Source organism: Suricata suricatta, chromosome 5 (assembly GCF_006229205.1).
Source record: "Suricata suricatta isolate VVHF042 chromosome 5, meerkat_22Aug2017_6uvM2_HiC, whole genome shotgun sequence".
Lineage (NCBI taxonomy): Eukaryota > Metazoa > Chordata > Mammalia > Carnivora > Herpestidae > Suricata > Suricata suricatta.
The window spans coordinates 70,293,138-70,308,726 of NC_043704.1; the positions used below are offsets into that span (position 1 = coordinate 70,293,138).

At 37.6% G+C, this 15,589-nt stretch overlaps 1 protein-coding gene across 8 annotated transcripts in view; it reads right to left on the reverse strand.

Annotated features, from left to right (window-relative positions):
* The window catches only part of ZNF148 (zinc finger protein 148), a 127,409-nt gene that overhangs the window by 28,590 nt on the left and 83,230 nt on the right, over positions 1 to 15,589 (reverse strand). For all 8 annotated transcript variants that reach the window (XM_029939469.1, XM_029939468.1, XM_029939464.1 and 5 more), the window contains 2 exons: positions 9,379 to 9,502; positions 7,944 to 8,027 (listed from right to left, as the gene is read on the reverse strand). In XM_029939469.1, coding sequence (XP_029795329.1) covers positions 7,944 to 8,027; positions 9,379 to 9,502 — 208 coding nt within the window. The remainder of the gene's footprint in view (positions 1 to 7,943; positions 8,028 to 9,378; positions 9,503 to 15,589) is intronic.

Consider the following 15,589-nt stretch of genomic DNA (forward strand, 5'->3'; position numbering starts at 1 on the left):
GGGGAGAAAGAGGGATACAAAACTTGAGAGACTATTGAATGCTGAAAATGAACTGAGAGTTGAAGGGGAAGGGGGAGGGGGGAAAAGAGGTGGTGGTGATGGAGGAGGGCACTTATGGGGAAGAGCACTGGGTGTTGTATGGAAAACAACTTGACAATAAAATATTGAAAGAAAAAAAATGCCCTGATATTGTATAATGCTTACAGGATATAAATCTGTCACACCTTAGCTTGGCATCAAGACCTGACAATTCTAAAATCAGGCTTTCTAGTCTTGTCTCTTCATCCCCACTCTACACCATCCCCTTTTCCAGCTCTATTCAAAACGGCCATTTACACACTGCCCGCCTTGCCTTTGTTTACTTCATACCAGGTGGGACCCACTCTTACTCCTACTTCGACAGACTTCACTTCAGGCAGGCATTCCCAGTTACCTGCAAGCTGTAAGGCCAGGTCTCTGAGGGGCTCCGCACTTATCTGAACAAAATAAAAACCTCCAGGTTTAAAATCAAAAGTTATTGTCAACTCAAAATTTCTTGGTGCTTGATCTACCCTTTCAATAGCATACTGGTTAAGGGCATGAACTCGGAAGACCTGGGCTGTGTTGTTAACCAACTGGGCACACTGAGGCAAGTTATATGTAATCATTCTGACCCTTAGTTTCCTTATCTGTTAAAAAAAAAAAAAAAGGGAGTAATAGTACCCTCTCCTTGCAGGACTGCTGGGAGGATAAAGTGAGATAATTTATGTACCATTTAATTCAGTTCTTGGCAGAGAACAGGCACTCAATAAATTTATTTTACATTATGACACTGAATTCTTAGGAGTTTCTAGCTTTTTAACTATCTTAAAGTACCTGCCTCTTCCTGGTTCTTTTAACCTAGCATATCGAGCCTAGCTAGCAGGACACACTGCTTGTCCTATTATCTGGCATATGCAATTGTCCTAGGTCTTTCAAATGTCTATCACTCTGTGTTTCTGAATCTATTATCTGCATATCTGCTTACCTATCCCTTGCCCAAACATCCCCAACTTCAGTACACCAGATTTTTCTTTTGGTCTTGGCTTCATCATGCTTCTGTTCAATCACTTATCGTTCCCATGGTGACACTTAACTGCCATGTAACACATGGAAAAGTCTAACATCTTCCACTTAAGTTCTACATCTTCCATGAAGCCACTAATCTGAATCCTCACTGGCCTATTTCATCTGAACACCTCAAGCAAACATTGTTTGTATTTGTTTGTATAGGACTTGTCAAACTGTGAGTCAGATCACTCATATGTTCATTCATTCAATAATGATACAAATATGAAATGATGCTCAGCATCACTCATCATCAGGGAAATACAGCTCAAAACCACACTGAGATACCACCTCATGCCAGTCAGAGTGGCTAAAATGAACAAATTAAGAGACTATAGATGCTGGCAAGGATGTAGAGAGACGGGCACCCTCCTACACTTCTGGTGGGAATGTAAACTGGTGCAGCCATTCTGGAAAACAGTGTGAGGTTCCTCAAAAAAATAAAAATAGAACTCCCCTATGACCCAGCAATAGCACTGCTAGGGATTTATCCAAGGGATTCAGGAGTGCTGATGCACAGGGGCACATGTACCCCAATGTTCATAGTGGCACTTTCTACAATAGCCAAATCATGGAAAGAGCCTAAATGTCCATCAATTGATGAATGGATCAAGAAGATGTGGTCTGTATACACAGTGGAATACTGCTTGGCAATGAGGAAGAATGAAATCTGGCCATTTACAGCAACATGGATGGAACTCGAGGGTGTTATTCTAAGTGAAATAAGTCAGGCAGAGAAGGACAGATACCATATGTTTTCACTCATATGTGAAACAGGAGAAACTTAACAGAAGACCGTGCAGGAGGGGAAGGAGGAAAAAATAGTTGGGGAGAGGGAGGGAGGCAAATCATGAAAGACTCTGGAATACTGAGATCAAACTGAGGGCTGATGGGGGTGGAGGAGAGGGGAAAGGGGGTGATGGGCCTGGAGGAGGGCACTTGGGATGAGCACTGGGTGTTATATGGAAACCAACTTGACAATAAACTACAATTTAAAAAATGATACAAATGTAAGAACGAGACCTCTTCAAGAGATTCCAAATTTGTTAAAGACTGTCAAAACAAATGATGAACTATTTTTTGTAAATTACAGACACTATGAACTAACAAAAAACATTTCACATGGATTTGAGGGGAAGGGATTCTCACATACCAAAATAGACATTTAACTAAAATTAGGCAACTTTCCTTTTAAAGCCTCTGGTTCTCCATATTTCAGTACTAATGCATAATGTTAAAATGGAGTTAATTTTCAGAATGACGGCTCCAAACAAACAAAAACACCTTTAAAAAACAAAGCATAGCAGAGTTTTATTTATATATGTGTGTGTATACACATGTGTATGTGCAGATGTGTGTATGATTTCTTTTAGATCTTTACTGGGATGCTTGGTTATATAGTTTTTATATGCATTTTATGTGTAATCAAATCTTTTAATGTGAATTATAAACAGTTTTAGAGGGGGGAAAAATCTGGTTTCTGGCTTTGTTAAACCAGAGAATGTCAGTCACAGCAATCTGTAGTTCTCTGCTTAATCTTTCCTGGCAGGCTCTGCCCATGCCAGCGCTATCTAGCTTCACAATCATAATGCCAGCAGCAAACAGTGCAAGCAACATCCTCAGTAGCAATAACAGTATTCAGTTCCTTCATCTCCACAAATAAGTTAAATTCTAACTAGGTCTGTAACGTTTTCCTTTAATAAGACTTTGCTCTATTATAGCTAATAAACTATAGAATAGGGATTCAAATAAGAGAAAAAATTGTAAGTTTTATTAATAACTGAACTATAATGAAGGAAACACAAAGTGTTGAGTTTAGTCAAGGGTGAAGCAACATTCTTACTCCACCCCACTAGGCCAACTGGTTAAAAAAAAAAAAGAAAATGCTATTGTTCAGTCTCTTAATATGGTTCTGAATAAAAGTCATAGTCGGGAGCAAAGCTCAACGTTTCAGGTGTAAAGAGTGCTAACTTAGGTGACAGGTTTTCCAGTTTCTTCCTATGTTTTATCTACAGAATTGTATGTATGATGAAGTAAAGGTTTCAAAAAAATTTTTTCTTAATGTTACTTTATTTTTGAGAGAGAGGGACAGAATGCAAGCAGGGGAAGGGAAGAGAGAGGGAGACAGAATCTGAAGCAGGCTCTAGCTCTGAGCTGTCAGCACAGAGCCTGACATGGGTCTCGAACTCACAAACTCACAATCATGATCTGAGCCAAAGTCGGACACTTGACCGACCGACCTACCCAGTGCCCCCAAAGCCTTTAAAAAAAAAAAAAAGAAAAGAAACTAATGAATATGCTTAATTCTGAATGATTTATTTTCAAAATCCTTTTTATGGTATGGAGGAAGAACATTCTATGAAAACTTCCCCACATACAAAAATGGCTCATAACACTTTACTAATGAAATAAAAATAAATTACAAAAACAACCATATTATAAAAACCACCATAATTTGCTAAAACAGAAGAGTATCAAGATAGGTATTACATGGTTTGCTATTTATTGGAATTTAGAGAACTAATATAAAATTAAAATAAAATATTGAGGGGCAGCTGGGTGATTCAGTTGGTTAAGCATCCGACTCAAATTTGGACTCAGGTCATGATACTCAAGGTTCGTGAGATGGAGCTCCACATCAGGCTCTGCACTGACAGCATGGAGCCTGCGTGGGATTCTCTCTCTTTCTCACACTAAATAAACTTAAATAAAATAGGGGCGCCTGGGTGGCTCAGTCGGTTAAGCCTCCGACTTTGGCTCAGGTCAGATCTCACGTTCGTGGGTTAGAGCCCCGCGTCAGGCTCTGTGCTAACAGCTAGCTCAGAGCCTGGAGCCAGCTTCCAGTTCTGTGTCTCCTCCTCTCTCTGCCCCTCCCCCTCTCATGCTCTGTCTCTCTCTATACCAAAAACAAATAAAACATTAATTAAAAAAAAATAAACTTAAATAAAATAAAATATCAAACATTATACTAAGTTCTTTACAGCTCAAACCCATACACCCTCTCCCCATGGCAGTAAGATTGGCACTTCCTTACAGTAGAAGAGTGACAAGGTGCCTAGAAAAGAACATAACTGGATATATGTTATTCTAAAATTTAGTCTATATATGCATTTAACATACAAAGGAAAAGACACCACAGATAAAAGTACCTGATGACATTGTAAATCTGTCAGTGACAATGAATGTTTAACTTTGGTATGTACACGACTCTAAACAAAATGATCAATTAAGATGTTTATGCTCAATCTTGGCTTCAAGTCCACACTTTCTCTCCCATATCCCCAAAATACCACAAGTAAAAGACCTATAATACATTCACAAAGATAGAAATCTCCAATAAATGCCAAAAATAGCAATCCCAAGAATATTTGCCCTTTTCAATGCTTTAGGCTACAGCTTTAACCAGAATTTCAGGTATCAGCTTCTAGATGAAAAAGTACACCCCCTTAAAATGATATTTCATAGGCTAAACCACATTATGGAAACATTAAGTGAAAACCTGTCCAGGCTGAGTTTTACAATTTTCTATTTTAAAAGCAAATCAAGCTGGGTTCTTGGTTCTTAAAAGCCACAGATTTGACTAGTGGCAAAAAGCAACCAACCAGGTAATGATTTTTAATCATGTTGCAAATAGAGGAGAGTGCGGGTTGGAGGCTGGGAAGGCTGGAGGAGACAGCAGCAGAAGGAGACCCAGAGATTGAGGGAGAACTAGCAGTTCTCATGACAAGACTTTTGAGGATCAGTTAATAAATGATTCATTACCTTCTAGACAATTTAAAAATGGATAAACATACACAAAAATCTCTCTTACTGCCACAACTATTTCAATGCATTCTTCTAAATTAAGAATGTACAGAGAGAAAGCCTTGACATGGGCAAACTTTAGGGCATTGCCCCCCTTCCAAAAATAAAAGCCATTTAAAAACATGAAAGAAGAACAGTAAGGACAGAATAATAAACGTTAGAGAACACACTGTGGTTCTAAATACACATTCCCAGACAGGTACAGCTTCAGGTATCTCCATTACAAGACCAAAATACCTTACTGTCTCTGGGAAGAATCCATAAAAAGAACCAAGAAAATGAAGAAAGAAGATCAATTCCCTTTTTATCAGTTCCATCTGGGGGGGGGGGGTTGAGATGGGATGAACAGTGAAGCAAAACTGAGTCTTTCTTCAAAAGAAACTTTTCTCTGTTAAGGAACCATATTACTGGTTTGCTCTGGTTCCTCTCGATTTCTTCTCTTCTAACTGTATTCTCTATAACACAAGAACCTCAGCCTTTGCTTCTGTCCTTTTTTAGATATTACTAAATACCTTAGAAAGATTTTCACTAAATATCTTAGGAAGATACTTACTAAATAACTTAGGAAGGCTAAGCCATAACTGGCTTAGTGGCAGAGCAAGAAAAACTCAAAAAAGCTCAAAGATACTGTTCTGTTCCTAGTCCCATTCTGCAGTTAAGTGATTTCATATGTATGTCTGGAGTCACATAGTCAAGCTGGGATCTTAGCTCCATCACATATTTACCAGATTATATAAATTTAGAAAAGTTTCTCAACTTCTTCTGTATGCTTCATATTACTTCCTCAACTGATAGTAATAGTTCCTCTCTTTCAAGATTAATGTGAAAACTAAATGAGATATTTAACAAAATACTTAGCACAATCTCTGGTCTTAGTAAATTATCAATAAATATTAACTACCTATTATACCCTGTTTAAATCCAAGATACCCCTCCTGGCCTAGCACAGTTGTTTTTCCAGTAAGATTAGAGAGTTGTAACCAGCATATTAAAGAAAAACTTACTGGAACAGAACAGAAAACAGCAGAGTGCAATAAGGGAAGGTACTGTTTCAAAAATCATTTTGTCACACACACACACACACACACACACACACACACACACATACATTCTCTCTCTCTCTCTTTCTCTCTCTCTCTCTCTCTCTCTTCTCTCTCAACTGAGCCTCCTGCAGTTTTTCTGTGTTGCCTTCCCTACGTACCCTTGAACAGCCAGCACATCTGACTCTTGCTTAAGGGCACAGCAACATGTTGTATAAAACTCTACAACACTTATTACACTGTGCTTGTTTGTATGTGTATCTCTCCCATTAGAATATAAATTCCAGGGGCGTCTGGGTGGCTCAGTCGGTTGAGTGTCCAACCAACTGTCAGGTCATGATCTCACAGTTCATGAGTTCGAGCCCCACACTGGGCTCTGTGCTGACAGCTCAGAACCTGAATCCTGCTTCGAATTCTGGGTCTCAGTCTCAGTCTCTCTCTCTCTCTCTCTCTCTCTCTCTCTCTCTCTCTCTCTCTCTGTCCCTCTCACACTCATGCTTGCATGTGCGTACTCTCTCTCTCTCAAAAATAAGCAAACATTTAAAAAACATTTTTAGGGGTGCCGGGGTGGCTCAGTCAGTTGAGCGGTTTGACTTTGGCTCAGGTCATGATCTCACGGTTTGTGGGTTCAAGCCCCACATAAGCTCTGTGCTGACAGCTCAGAGCCTGGAGCCTGCTTCAGATTCTGTGTGTCTGTCTCTCTATCCCTCCCCTGCTGGAATCTCTGTCTCAAAAATAAATAAACATTTAAAAAAAATTTTAAAGAACATTTTTTGAACATTTTTGTATTACTGTACAGAAATATAAATTTGGCTACAAGTCACATAAAATCAATAAAGTTGTTCCTTTTCCCAAAGTGCCTATTACACTCCCTTTCATCTGCAAGTGATGAATACGTGTTTACTTAAGAAACTGAAAAGGATGTTGTGCATAATGATCTCTAAAAAGTAGAACTTTAAAGTATATGCATGTGTTGCACAGTTGAAATTTTATTAAAGGGGACTAGCCACATTTATGCTTCTTTGTCAGGGGCAAAAAGAAAGGAAAGTTACTAGGAAAAAGAAGTTGCTTCTTTTATATGACAAACTGTTCAGGATGCCCCTTCATAGGTACTACAGGCACCTTGAGAAAACATAAATTAAAACATTGGGCAGATACTTGTTTAATCGCTTAATATAGAAAAATATGAAGAACATTAGTATTTTCAATATTCATATATCAAAATCATTCCCAATTCTACTTAAATGTAAGAATCAAAGTGATACAAATTCACCAACCCTGCTTCTCATCCATCACAGAAAGGCAAAACACTAGAAATAAATTCTAAAGAAATACTTTTCACCATGCTTACAGACATCAAAGTCAAAAGCTAACAGTCTACTAAATCAAGGTTATAGATAAAACTTGGTTTTACATTTTCAAAAAATAAAATAAAATAAAAGCAAATAAACATTTGCTCTAAAATAAAACTTAACTTTTTAAGGTATGAGTTCCTTTATAAGTGATCTTCGGAAATACTTGTTTCTAAATCATTAACATCTTAGCTGAAGAACTGGAATTCTCCAATTTATTAGGATTACAACTCTCTTGATATAGTAAGCTATATACATGAAATAGTAAGGAAAAAAGCATGGTATCTTAGAGCTCAGGCATTTTGCTTCTTCTCCTAGACTAATTAGTATGAATGATATTTTACCTAACCCTAAACTTTTTAAAGATCTTAGGAAAGAGCTAGTGCACAAAAATCTTATGTCATTTTAAATATATTTAAATATATTTTTAATATATATTAGGAAACTCTTATTTAAAAGTAATTTATTGGACTTGGACAGAAATCCAAGCCAAGTCATAACAGTTAAGATTGGTTTATTGGAAGGAAAAATCTAAGCTGTGATACATACTCTTAAGAAACAAAACAGATGAAACGGCAAGCAACTGCTGTTATTTGTTAAAATTCTTCCCTGTATTTGGAATGATAAACTTAATGAGCCTAAGAAGGGCGGCAACACTCACCAGTATGAATCTTCTCATGTCTCTGTAGCAGGTACTTCTGTATGAAACGCATGTCACATTGACTACATTGAAATGGTTTTTCACCTTAAAATAATTTCACATCCACAAATTAGTTACTGGAGAAAACACAGTTCATAGTTACTATTTATGAGGAAAGATAAATCTTGAAGGTCAAAATTCTAGTAAATTCCAAAATATCCATAAAGTAACAGAATTTTACTTCCTGTTTCCCCCCCACAATTAAAAAATTCACATTCTCACAATCATAGAAAGAGGAGATCAAATCTGCTCTATATCTGAAAAAAAGGAAAAGGAAAGGAAAGGAAAAGGAAAGGGAGAGAGAAAGAAGGAAAGGAAGGGAGATAGAGAGGGAGAGAGGGAAGGAGAGAGAAAACAATTTAAAAACGAGGCGGCTAGAAAGAATTCTGCAGGTTATCTATGGTATCTTAAACATCTCTTCTTCCTTTTTATCCAAAGAAGATCCACCCACCTTGTTCTCTGAGGCTAACTATCCCTTTTTGCCCTTTCAATTATTTTCTCCAGGACCTTCAGAACTTTCAAACTTTTTTTTTTTTTTAAATCTTGTCTCTTCAATCATGCCTTCTCTGCTGGAACCTTTCCTTGGTAAGTATTCTTCAGGTCTGGTCTTTGCAAACAAACCTTCCGGAATCCTGAAACACTCCCCACCTTATTACTTTCTCTCCTTCCTTTTAAAAGAGTTTGTCCCACGTCTCAAGTCCTCTACCACACACGTGTGCTTTAGCTCCTATACTCTGCTTTCCTAAAAGCTACTCATGCTCTCTTTGCTATTTGTTCTAACGGTTCCTCCTCAGTTCTCTATCCTGTATGAAGATTGTGAAACTGCTGATTATACTCTCCCTGGAACTGGCTCTTCTTTTAGCCTCCGGGATTCTGTATTATCCTAGTTCATCAAACGCAGCTTACAACGCTATCTTCCCCACCCTGTATGCCTTCATTGAACCTACATGTCCAGTCTGTTTCCCCAAGGATCTGGGATTCGTCTTTAGTTCTGCTATCTATGATGTCATGTTCTTAATTATCATTTTTTAGTATCTCATTCCCAGATTCATATATCAAACTCCATCTGGATGTCTTGCAGAGAAAAATAAATGTTGATAGGCTTTTAATAATACATTCTTTAATGGTTTCTCTCGCTGAAAAAAACACATTAAACCAGATAAGCGTTTAATTATATTATAATATTATAATTAATTAATTATGTACCATCCATGCCCATTGTTTTCTCATTTAAAGTTTTTCCTGATTTCCTTTTGATATTCTGGCCTGTGAAATATCTGATTTGAAATAGCAGGTTAGCTACAGTCTTACAAATGAATGACATTTACAGAAAGATGAAAATAACAAAGGTAATAATCTCTTAATGGCCATAAGCCTATTTTAATTCAAGAAATACCTGTATGAATGAAGACATGTCTCTGTAAGTGATAGTTCGTTCTAAAGGCAGCATTGCAGTGCTCACAAACGTGAGATTTAGGGGTTTTCAAACCAAGTGATCCATCCTCATTTATTGTAAGGATCTAATTAAGAAAAAGAAAAAAAAAGAAATTTAAAAAACATTGAATACTAACTCATAAAAAAGGCAATGCCTTTTATTTTTTATTTATTTATCTTTTAAATGTTTGTTTATTTTTGAGAGAGAAAATCAGAGAATGAATGGGGGAGGCCAGAGCGAGAGGGAGACAAAGAATCCAAAGCAGGCTCCAGGCTCTGAGCTGTTAGCACAGAGCCTGATGTGGGGCTTGAACCCACAAACTATGAGATCATGACCTGAACCAAAGTTGGATGCTTAACCAACTAAGCCACCCAGGCACCCCAAGGTATTGCCTTTTAATGTAAACAATGGTCACAGAAATTATGACATTTTTTTCCCCTAAACTTGAAAAGTTTATTAGAATAATATTATCACTGATTATAGGAAAGTACAATGTGACTAAGAAAGGTAAAAATCATTAGTAAAACCTTGGAAGCTAGCTAAATAAGATCTCAACACTGTCCCTTTTCCAAAGCTGATGGCTAACAGAGTCCATAAGTGCTCTCTGTTAGGGTGAGTGTAACTTTATTTTCAATTTCATACTGTCACAAACATAGGACAAAAGTTTTGTTTTATATACACATGGCATAAATATCAATCGGTATAGGATTCATTAAATAAACCATGGAAAAAGAATACAATTTAATATTATGTGGCTATAAAAAATAAAATGCGAAAACTCTCTATATTCTTATATAGAAAAAGCTCCAGGATTTATTAAGGAAAAAATTCAAGGTTTAGAATCTAGCACATAATTCCGCAAATTTTTGCATAAAAGAAAGTATATATAATGATATATATATTTGCATAAACATAATATTCAAGAAGGATACACATAAAACATGGATAGTAGCTTTGGTTGTGCTGGCTAAGAAACTTGGCAGAGAGGAGAGAGAGCAGGAGGAGGACTCTGACCTACAGTTTATCCTTAAACACTTCTGGAACATATAAACACCTGTTGCATTCCCTTGCCCCTCTTATTTAAGAAGAAAAAAAGAGCAATCTAAGTTTTCAAGTCATCTAGCATAGAATTTCAAGTCTCGTTCAGTCTAAGATCTCTAAAGTTATTTATTCTGGGACTACTAGACTATTGTTGAGCACATTCTTAGAAACATTTATTGGATAAATATATTAGAATGAGTATGGAGAAGGAAGACAGCTGACAAATAAATCAACCTTATCATCTGGGCTTCTTGAGGTTGAGACTATTGCAGGCCTGGTCTGGGCAGTGCCAGAGAGAAGCTCACCTCTGGGTTTCAAGTATTCCAATTTATCGATTATCTGTTCCACATCCAACATCAAACTGACCCTCTCATCAGACACATGGCAGAGTAAAAATAATCTTTTTTTTTTTCATTAATGAGGAGAGAAGAAATGAGATAGCAGAATATGATGTGAAGATAAGAAACAAAGGAGATCAGATCAGGAGGAGCATGGCAGTAAGAGGGAAACAATACTGGAGGTGGGGCTATGAAACTGTGTCCCACACAGGGCATGAAACTCTAGGAAACAGATTAGGAAATATGAAAGTCTGTGGAAACTGATTAGGGCCTGTAAACACAGCTATGATCCTTTCTCAAACCTACAAAACAGGAGAAGCAAGGGGGGGGAAAGGCCTTAATTTAAAAAAAAAAATTTTTTTTTTAAGTTCAGGAAGACAATTTCAGCCTGTACTGTTCGTAAATCAATGGTAATTATTATGCAAATTATACAGGATATTTGGGTTCTGGGCAAACAGCCAATGTGGTCAACAATGCTTCAAAGTCTCCGCACCAGAGTCATAAAGAGAAACATTCGGTCACAGCTTCCTCATGAGAGTCAGTGAGAAGAGAAAGTTTCATCTCCGGCCAGTTTAAAATTTTTTGACCACTCCAAGTCACAAAGTAAATATCCAGGAAAGTTAACACAGTGCAAAACAAAAATACACATCTTCTAAAACAAGATTAAAAATATTTCTAATATAAAATAAAAAGATGTTAAGCATTTTATATAAAACATTACCAAAAACATAGCACCAGGTATTTTTCCACACATGTTGATAATATGGAGATCCAAGTGCCAAAACCCATGGCAGCTCCATAGCTTTCTGTGGCATAGCAACTACAAGGAAAGGCTCTATAAGGAACAAACCTGGCCCAAGTTACTTAATGTGACACAGATGTCATCCCTGACTGTGAAGGAGTTAAGAGTTGAGGAGTCCTAGGTCATTTTTTCTGGCATGGGAGGTACTGCTGCCTTTCACCGTTCATTCAGGCCTGATTCAAGGTGGATTTTATGGATGAATCAGCTAATACTGACTTGCGAATAAGAAGACTGAAAAACCTAACATATTTATAAGTACAAAGACAGAAAAATTCTTGAGACATTTTATATTTACTTTTTCTTCCTTTTTTAAGCCAGAACAACAAATTTGTATAAGACATCACCTGGCTTCAGAACGCCAGTAGCTCTTCCAATTTGTTTAAGTAAAACCATGTAATTTTGTTGTTTTACTCACCATTATCCCCAGTATCCAAAATGGTGTCTAGAACCCAATGAGACCTGCTACCTATACCAAACATCCTCACAGCTTGCCACTTAATTCTTTTTAAAAATTTTGGCAAAAGTGATACCTTTCCATTTTTTGAAGTTACTAAATAGTGTCACAGAGGGGTGGGTATGCCAAGAACAAAGTCCCTTAGTGGAAAATAAACGGCACATTAATATATGCAAAATCTTCTCCCTTGGTATAAGTGTGGCTTTCTTCTTGTTCACATCTTTTCAAGATCTTTTGGTAGAAGTTTAATCTGCTACCAGTACCATAAAATACTTTTGCTTTCCCCCCTCAACACATGAACACGATTACAACCGAAGACACTAAATCTCAAGGTTTAAATCCTAAAAGGCCTGCTATAGTATCTCCACATGATTTATCGTGCCTCCTCTCACTCCTGCTTTTGGAGAAATATGAATTACTATTCAGATCAAGCAACTGGGCTTTATCATGAGTGGAGAAATTAGTTAAGAGTCTAAATACTATTTGACATATATTTGATTTTCTCAGCTGTTTTAGAATTTAAAAGTGAATTTAAATTTAAAAGAGAATTTCTCAGTAAAAAATTTCAAAACCAAATGGAGCTCCTCAATTAATCTGCTTTCTTAATCTCATGATCCATTAGTAGATAGACACTCCTCAGTGAGAAAAAGTTTTACTGTCTGAAAAGGCAGACATAATCTTCTCCATTCTCTATCTGCTACGTACTATTAAAATATTAAAGCATACTTTAAGCTAATGATTTTAGGTTTTATTATATATATTTTTTTAAAAATGTTTTTATTTATGTTTCAGCGAGAGAGACAGTGTGAGCAGGGAAGGGGCAGAGAGAGAGGGAGACGCAGAATCTGAAGACAGGTTCCAGGCCCTGAGCTGTCGGCACAGAGCCTGATGCGGGGCTTGAACTCACAAACCAAACCTTGAGATCATGACCTGAGTCCTGAGCTACCCAGGTGCCCATTCATACATTCTTAAATCAATCTAAACCATCTTCTAAACAAACAAAATCCAAATGACAAGGTAGAGGCCATAGTTTAAGTTTCTCCTCTATTGTGAGTCAGTTCACTGCAACTGGGGGTGGAGAATGAGATCTTCTAAAATTCTCTTTATTCTGGGATGCCTGGGTGGCTCAGTCAGTTAGGCATCTGACTCCAGCTGAGGTCCACATCTCACGAGATTGAACCCTGCATCAGGCCCTGTGCTGACAACTCGGAGCCTGGAGCCTGTTTCCGACTCTGGGTCTCTCGTGTCTCTCTCAAATGCCCCTACACAGCACACACTCTCTCAAAACTAAAACAAAACATTAAAAATAATAATTAAAAATTCTCTTTATTCTTCAAATCCAATGAGAAGTGAAAGAATAGTGCAATCCCAAAGACATACAACAAAATTACACAGCAATAACCACCACCACATCTTGACCATCCCGATAGTCTCCAATTTCCCACCCTCACAGTGTCACTTTCCTTCCTCAGGATTTTTACTATCTCTCCATATTAGATTTCATTTTATTTTTTCTAATATAATTTGTCAAACTGGTTTCCATATAACACCCAGTGCTCATCACAAGTGTCCTCCTCTTCAATGCCCATCACCCACTTTCCCCTCTCCTCATCAACTCTTAGTTTGTTCTCAGTATTTAAGAGTCTCTTACGGTTTGCCTCCCTCCCTCTTTAACTTTTTTTTCCCCTTCCCCTCCCCCATGGTCTTCTGTTAAGCTTCTCAAGATCCACATGAGAGTGAAAACATATGGTATCAGTCCTTCTCTCCCTGACTTATTTCACTTAGCATAATACCCTCCTGTTCCATCCACGTTGCTACAAATGGCCAGATTTCATTCTTTCTCATTGCCAAGCAGTATTCCACTGTATACATAAACCACATCTTCTTTATCCATTTGTCAGTTGATGGACATTTAGGCTCTTCCCATGATTTGGCTATTGTTGAAAGTGCGGCTATAAACACTGGCGTACAAGGGTGCCTAGGTGGCTCAGTTGAGAGTCTTGACTTCAGCTCAGGTCGTGATCTGTTAGTGAGTTTGAGCCCCACATCTGGCTCTGTGCTGATAGCTCAGAGCCTAGAGCCTGCTTCAGATTCTGTCTCCCTCTCTTTCTGCCCCTCTCTCGTTCACACTCTGTATCTCTCTCTCTCTCAATAAATAAATAATAATTAATGTTAAAAATTAAAAAAAAAAACAGGGGTGCCTGGGTGACTCAGTTAGGCCTCCGGCTTCGGCTCACGTCATGATCTGCATTTGTGGGTTCAAGCCCCACATCAGGCTCTGTGCTGACAGCTCGGAGGCTGAAGCCTGCTTCAGATTCTGTCTCTCTGTCTCTCTGCCTTTCCCCCTCTTGTGCTCTGTCTCAAAATTAATAAAACGCTTAAAAAAGGGGGGGGGTGTTACATGTGTCCCTATGCATCAGCACTCCTGTATCCCTTGGGTAAATTCCTAGCAGCGTTCTAGTGTTAATTTTTTGAGGAACCTCCACACTGTTTTCCAGGTTGGCTGCACCAGTTTGCATTCCCACCAAGAGTGCACAAGGGTTCTCATTTCTCCACATCCTCACCAGCATCTACAGTCTCCTGGAGTGTTCATTTTAGACACTCTGACCAGTGTGAGGTGGTATCTCAGTGTGGTTTTGATTTAATTTCCCTTATGATGAGTGACGTTAAGCATCTTTTCATGTAGACACATGGCCATCTGGATATCTTCTTTGGAAAAGTGTCTATTTATGTCTTCTGCCCATTTCATTACTGGATTATTTGTTTTTTGGGTATGGAGTTTGGGGAGTTCTTTATAGGTTTTGGATACTAGCCCTTTATCTGATATGTTGTTTGCAAATATCTTTTCCCATTCCGTCGGATGCTTTTTAGTTTTGCTGATTGTTTCCTTTGCAGTGCAGAAGCTATTTATATTGATGAGATCCCAATAGTTTTTTGCTTTTATATATTACAAATTTCACTTTAAAATGGTACGTTTTTAAGGTCATGATCCAAGGGTCATGGGATCAAGGCTGGGCTTCATAGTGAGAGACTGCTTAAGATTCTCTTTCTTTCAGGACACTTGGGTGGCTCAGTTGATTAAACATCTGACTTCAACTCAGATCATAATCTCACAGTCCAAGAGTTTGAGCCCCGAAGTGGGCTCACTAATGTCAGCATAGAGCCAGCTTTGGATCTTCTGCCCCCTGTCTCCACTCCTCCCCTGCTCTCTCTCTCTCTAAAATAAATTACCATTAAAAAAATCATTTCTCTAAAATAAGAAATAATTTAATAAATTGTATCATTCATCTTGAATGTATCACAGATAAGCTGCTATATAATGATCACCACTTCAGATAGCTGTGAAATTAGGTGATTAACTAGTTGTTACTTAATCTTCTAATTTCTGTATAAGTCTAATTACATGAAATAGAAGTTGGGGTTTTGATTTTTTACTTTGCTTTTCTGTTAGGAGTGTCATTGTAACTACTGTATTGTAAATGATGGAAAATAATTGCATATGTTAAAAAAATAGTGTTATCTTAAAAAAACAAAAAA